At 46.4% G+C, this 7,215-nt stretch overlaps 1 protein-coding gene across 1 annotated transcript in view; it reads right to left on the minus strand.

Annotated features, from left to right (window-relative positions):
* The window catches only part of LOC103254637 (zinc finger protein 74-like), a 12,429-nt gene extending 8,510 nt beyond the window's left edge, over positions 1-3,919 (minus strand). Inside the window, exons 1-2 of the mRNA XM_008052666.1 lie at positions 3,634-3,919; positions 3,168-3,253 (exon numbers count right to left, since the gene is read on the minus strand). Coding sequence (XP_008050857.1) covers positions 3,168-3,253; positions 3,634-3,661 — 114 coding nt within the window. The 5' untranslated portion in view covers positions 3,662-3,919. The remainder of the gene's footprint in view (positions 1-3,167; positions 3,254-3,633) is intronic.
* Between the last annotated feature and the right edge of the window lie 3,296 nt (positions 3,920-7,215).

Genomic DNA, 7,215 nt, shown 5'->3' on the forward strand with positions numbered 1-7,215 from the left:
GCTCATTCTTTTTTTTTTTTTTAATTTTTAATTTTTTTTTTTGAGTTGGAGTCTCACTCTTGCCCAGGCTGGGGTGCAGTGGCACTCTCATGGCCACCCCCAGTGTCGACCTACTGGGTTCCAGCGATCCTTCCATCTCAGCCTTCCAAGTAGTCGGAACTACAGGCATGCACCACCATGCCTGGCTAATTTTTTTTAATTTTAAAATTTTATTTTAATGATGGGGGTACAATTCAGGATTAGGTATACAAGTAGCCATTGTACAGGTACAGTTTGGGCATCCTTTGGTCCCTACTTTGCCTGGTTTGAGATCAGGTACCCTTATTGATGTTGTGTCCCTCCCACCCCCACTCTGGCATTATCCCACTACTGCCAATCTCTTTCTTATATTATCAGACACGTTCTTTAAAGAAGTAATTAGTTAAAATGAATTCATTACAATGAACCCTAACTCATTCTTATTTTATAACTGGTGTCTTTGAAAGAAAAGGAAATTTGGACAGACATATATGGAGGTAAGACCATGTGAATATGCAGGGAGAAGGTAGCCATCTACAAGCCAAGGAGATAGAGGCCTTGGAAGAAATCAACCCCGCTGACACGTTGATCTCAGACTTCTAGCCTCCAGAACTGTGAGAAAACAAATTTCTGAGTTTCTAAAAAAAATTTTTAATTTTTAATTTTGAAGATGTGGGGTACAATTCAGGGTTAGGTATACAAATGTCCACTATGCAGGTACTGTTGATGAGGTATGACCCCCCACAGTAGCGGCATTTCCCACTACTGCCAATCCCTGCCCCCCACATTCAATTTCTGTTAAGACCTCTGGTCCAAGATACTTTGTTATGGCAGCTCTAGCAGACTAATACAGATGAAATGTTACTCAGTAATAAAAAGAAACAAACTACTGAAACTACTGATTCACACGACAACATGGATGATGTCAAAAGCATATACTAAATGAGTGAAATATGTCAGAAATACCATATGAAATTCTTAGAAAGGCAAAACTATAGTTATCAGGAGTGAGGGGGAGAGAACTGAACGCAGTGGGGCAGGAGGAAATTTGGGGGTGATGAAAATGTTCTATCTCATGATTGTAGTACTGGTTACATGACAGCATACTTTTGCCAAAATTCGTCATATTGTATACTTAAAATTGGAGAACAAAGCTGTATATAAATTATGCTTCAATAAACCTGATCCCCAAAAGCACTGGATTTCAGGGAGATGAGAAGGTAGAAATGAATACAGATGCTGAGAGCATGCTCCTAACTGAGGTATGCGGGTATGAAGGATGGTGGTGGCTGACGGAGGGAGAAAATGGGCTGACACAAAGCTCCAGAGGCAGCAGGATGTGGTGCTGGCCAGTGGGGCTGTCATAGGCTATATGGCTTTGGTGTGGGGGCATCAACCAGCAAGAGGAGGGGAAGGTCTGAGGTTGGCACAGGCCCTTCTGAGGGTATATTTCAAGGCCACTAGGAGAAGCCCATGTCCGGTGTGTCTTCATTCTGCAGGAAAGGAAACAAAAGGCTCAGGGTGTGTGTAGGAATCAGATGTTACTGCAGTAATGAAACTAGTAGAGAAGTTAGGACATAGGCTTACTGCAATCCCAGCACTCTGGCAGGCTGTGGCAGGAAGACTGCTTGAGCCCAGGAGTTCAAGATCAGCCTGGATAACATAGCAAGACCTTGTCTCTACACACACACACACAAATAGCCAGGCATGGTAGCACATTCCCATAATCCCAGCTATTTGGGAGGCAGAGGCATAGGATCATCTGAGCCCAGGAGGCTGAGGCTGCCCCTCTCCGTGAAAAAAAAAGAGAGAAAAGTTAGAATAAGCCAAAAAAAGTGTCCCAGGAGTCCAGAAAACTTGAACCATGAGTGTGAATAAGATTGTCAAGAAAGAATGCCGAAGGCAAAGTGTACTTAGGAGGGGGGACCAGTTATTCAAAGATCTAACAAGTTGGCATCTTAGGAATAACCCAGGTACACAAGAAGAACACTACCACCTTGAGACATGCACACACATTTTGTGCTGAACCAGTTGAAGGTAAGTTGGAGATGACACAATGCCCAACCCTACATTATTAAGCTTATATCACTCCTACGGGTATTCTTTTACATAATCACCACAGTATTATCACACCCAAGAAATTTACTATTGATACAGTATTGAAATACAACCCATTTTCAAATGTCCCAACTGCCTTTTACAGATTTTTTTTTTTTGGATCTAAGCCCCAATCAAGGATCATGCATTGTATTTGACTGTCATGCCTTCTGAATGTTTCATAAAACTACAGAGCATTCTAGTACACTACAAGATGTGAGGTATAGCTCACAATACACATTTTACAATTCTTTTTCTGTCTGTCATCAGCCCTCACCGCCTTTGAGAGGGAGAGTAACAAAATCACAAAATCCTAAAAAAACAAGAACAAAAACAAAGGATCATCAACCTTCCACACCTCTCATTCTACTGTACTCTCCTTGTCAACTGCAGCCTTTTGAACACCACCATGGGGTGGGGTGATTTAGGTGGAAGAACAAAATGGGGAGCGAAATCCAAAGTCTGTGGAAGGAGGGACTTGGGTTCCACTTAGCAGCAGAAGTGGCCCCAGGGCCAATTTCTCATGAGCCCGCCAGTTCTCTAAGCCTCCGGGTCTCTCCATGAAGGCCCCACATCAGGGGCCCAGTAGGAGTAAGCACACAGGGACATGTCCCCCACTGCCACTCTTACTCCAGTGCTGTAGTGCAGACCTTCTTCGGTTGTTCCACATGCCTCTGCCTGATTCTATCTTAGTAAACTCCCCCAAACAAGGACCAACCACTGCAAACATCCCCTGGGTCTGCACCAACTCCCTGCCAACATGTGGAGATAATGAAGCAACCTCATATAAGCTGTCACTGACTTGTTCAGTTTCCAGTAAAAACACATCTCAGAGCTCCCAGAACAGTGCTGGGCACACAGGTCCCGGCAAGCGACCCAATGAATCAGGCTGGAAGGGTATTCGAAAGAGTACATCTTGAGCACACCTGGGGAGACATGCGGACTCTAAAATTGGAGCTGTTCCCACTGGAGCAGTTCCCCAGGTGAAGAGCCAGGGCTAGGGAAGAAATGTACCAACCCTAATAAAGAAGAAAGAAAACACAATCACTCACCTCATATCTGGCTTCCAGAAGATCCCAGTCGGCTATATCCTCTGGATTGCCTTTGAGGGAAAGAGCAGGATCCTGAGAGGAAAAAGCTGGGGAAGGAGAAATGTGTTAAGAGGGTTGTTCTGCCCACAGTTGCCAGGTAGGCTGAACTGAAGCCCACCCACTCGGCAGAGACAACGACCAGGGGAGGCAGGAACCACCCTGGCAGGTAGGAAACCAGCCCAACAGCCAGCACAATCTGATACGGCATCAAGGGATCCTGCCTCTGTGTCCCAGACACCCCAATTCTGGAGGACACACGCTGCCATTCCCTTCCTCCCATCAACGTGTGTGAGTGGGAAAAAATGATGCCCACGGTGAAGAGGCCAGATCTGCTGGATACTTCTGGGAAACTAGCCTGACCCCTCTGAGTGTCAGTATCCTCAAGCGCAAATCCACAGACATGCTGACTAAAAGAGCGCGACCGTACCTGTCCCCTCGGGCTTCGGGATCTCCATGGCCCCCTCGGCGGTGGCGTCCCTGCAGGAGTGGGCAGCTCCGTAGCCTCCCGCGCCCAGAGGAGCCTCGTGGGTCGCCACGAACTCGCAGCTGCACGATCACACGCACGGAGCCCCGGCCCTGCGCGCAGCTGAGGTCGGGCTCAGGGAGGCTCCGCAACACCCCATGCCACACGTTGGGCTCACCCACGTTCCTATCACACGTACGTCCCAGTACACCCGTCACACACTCCTCAAGAGAACGCGCGCTCAGGGACCAGGAACAGGCCTCGGGTTCGCGGCCCGGAGCCGGCGGGCACGGAGCTCGGCCAGCAGACAGGTCTCGCAACGGCTGATGAAACCGAGAAACGGTAGGATACACAAGCGAGTGAGCGAACCAGCCTCCCACAAAAGGACCCCAAGTGCCACAAAGAGAAGCTCGGCGACCACTCTGGGAAAGTGCGCCTGCGTGAAACAGGCGCGAACTACAGCTCCCGGAAGCCTTTGCACCGCGCACGCATCGGACTCCCTTTCCCAGAAGGCGCCGGGCCGGGGCTGTCCTGGAGTCCCGACCGGTCCGAGTATGTAGCACAGCCGTCTGGGAAATGTAGTTCCAGGGCTGGAAGCCGGAACCTCTATTCCCTCCATGCTTCTAGCTGCAGGAGGCGCTGTGTATCTCGTTGTGGGGGCTAGTGCCGGCCTGTTGCATGGCTGTCTATTTGCGGGGATATGGGGAGGGCGGTGCCCAGGAACTTGAAATTGTCCTGTTAGTTCGTTCACGTCTCCAGGTGGAGTTCAGTGGTCTCTTGTCCACATCTGTTTGCAGAAAAGCTTCAGGCCCTTGGCGCTAGTGATGCTTCCCAGAGGCCCTGTCCCAGCCGCCTCTTCTGGAATCTGACACTTGAGGTCCACAGGAGAGGCCCCTAGGGTTGGGAGGGCCCCAGGCCTACTCTCTGATAGGCCATGTCGCCCTGACTGTAGTTCACCCTCAGGTGCTAGGGCAGGAGGGTGTGGGTGGTGGTCTAGTGCTCTATCATTAACACAGTGATTATGTTATGCAGATCCAACAATCCGCTACTTCCCTCATGGTCAGTCAAATTCAAGCTGCAGAAAGCTGGGAGAAGTAAGGAGTTTTATTCTGATAACATGGGATCAGGAATAGGATGTGTATCCACCAAAAATCTGTTCATAATTTCCATCTAATATTTATAATAAAACAGTTACTTATTTTCCCCCACTATAGATTAATAATGACTATGTGTCTTATGACTATTACTCAGTTTCTTTCTTTATTTCTTCTTCTTTTTCAAAGCAGGATTTATTGAGAGGACAGAAAAGCTCTCAAAGTGGAAGGGGACCTGAGGGATTGCTCTCGGTTTCTTTCTTTATTAGTGTTTGGATCCCAAACAGTTACTGTCACAAACCAGTGCTCAGATTATATAAATCCTGCTATTCTTCTGAGTTACAATTACCTTGAACAATTTGGGGCTGTGTATTTCCTGGTTGGTTACAGTTTTTTTTTTTTTTTTGCTTATTCTGGGAGTTCTGGCTCACAAGGCTTGATTAAATATTATATATAAAATGGATGCAAAGACATGAATAAAAGCAGTTGTCATCTAAAAAATGAGGGGACAGATAAATTTCTGGGCTTTAGAAAGTTTCAGCAGAGCCCATTTCTTATCTAGGTCCAGCGGAGGCTTTTCCAGGGATGTGCTGTTTTCTTGTGTGTGTCTCTTGCTTATCAGGGATGTCAACGAAGATGGTTGTGTTCCTTTCAGTAGCAGCAACAGTTACTAGATCCAAGGACAGTGAAGTGGGGACAAGGAAAAATGTTTACTTTTAAGTCCAAATGGTTTCTATGTTTAGCCCAACTCAGCTTAATACAAGTTTCTAAGTCTTTTCTAAATGACTGTTTTAAGATAATCAAAATGGCCTCATTTCAGCCTGTAACAATAATGTCAACAACAGTAATAGTGATGATGTCAGCATTCCAGGCATGCGTTCAAGAAGCTGGCATCTATTTTCTGGCAGAATGTTTGCAGCAATCCAGGGGGTTTGATAACTATTATACTCCCACTTGAGAGATGAGGAATCGGTGGCACAGTTCACTGGTGTAATCGTCCCAAGTTTCACAACCAGAAGGAGGCTAAGTAATCCCAGAACCAAAGTGAAATACCAGGTTCCTACTGAGAGTTGGTATAGGATGGGGCAGGATGGAGCTGACTCTAAACCCTTCAGAATCTCAGCTTTACCCCAGTTTAGGCTTAGCTACTGGCTCTCCCATGACAACTGGGTCCACTGTTCACATCAGCATAGTTGTGCCCAGATCTCCCCTGCCAAGTCTAATACCTATGTTAAATAGCACCCTGGCCAGAGTTTTGTGACTCTGTGTATACATGCACCCATGCACAGTTGATAGTGAGTCTTTATGTGGTTGTTATCTCACAGTTCTGGTGTAGGTCTGCATGTGCTTTTGTTCAGACTTCTGACTATGGAAGTGTGATGTGTGTGCACCCAAGTGCTTGCTGATGAGCCTGAGATTCTGTATGTTTTGGAATATGGCTATTGACTGCTAGGTGTGGTTTGAGTCTTTATATGTATGTGCTCATGTCTGTGTGACTGCATGTGCATTGCGCATGTGCACCTCTATGTGTTCATCAATATGGGAATGTTTCTGGATGGTTCATAGTATCATCTATGTCTGATTACCCAAGTGTGTTTTGTGTGACAGTGTGCATATGTCTTGTATAGGTGAATGTGTACAGGTTTTGTATAGGTGAATCTATAGTCCCATGTGTGTGTGACTATTCTCCCAAAATTCTGGCTTTTGTGTGGATGGGTGTGTGCCTTCTCATTTTGTGAGACTAGAGATCTCACAGGTCCAGTTGTGTGTGTGTTCATATGTCTGTACATATTCCTCTGTATATCTGTGTGTGTGTTTGTTGACTCACAGGGCTCATCAGTGTGTGCGTCTTTGTGTTTGTACATCTGGGTACTTGTGTATGTCACAGTGGGTCTCATGGATTTTGTGTGTCTGTATATAAACCAATACAATCCAGGGATTCTATATTGAGAACTTGAAAGAAACCAGAACATAAGCTGACAAGGTCCTTATGTTCTTGGCTTGTGTTCAGGGAATCAAGCCTATAATTGCTTCATCTCCCCTCAGATTTGGCTGTTATTCTGCGGACCTCGACCATGCCTAGCCTGGAGGCTACCTTAAGGGATTACCTTGCTTAGCATAAATGTTAAAATATGCACAGTTTAGTCATTGATACTTACCCTGCTTGTGTGACTTCATCCAGATATTAACATGCAACTTCCTTGTGTGATCTTTATCCGATATAAGAGGCATGTGGTAAAATAAATTTGCTCTCTCTTGCTTTCTCTGGCTCACAGATACCTGAGGGGGAGCCCTCCCAATCCCGCTGTTTCTCTGTCTCTTTCTTTTCTCATTCCCTACCCCCAACTCAGGCCCTACTCAGTGGAGGCTGGACCCCCACAAGAACTCTGTCCACCAGTGTCTCTGTCTGGGTAACAAGGCTAGGGTCAGGGATGTGTTCAGTCAGAAAGGA

Source organism: Carlito syrichta, unplaced genomic scaffold (assembly GCF_000164805.1).
Source record: "Carlito syrichta isolate Samal-C Ts95f unplaced genomic scaffold, Tarsius_syrichta-2.0.1 Scaffold287215, whole genome shotgun sequence".
Taxonomy (NCBI): Eukaryota; Metazoa; Chordata; class Mammalia; order Primates; family Tarsiidae; genus Carlito; species Carlito syrichta.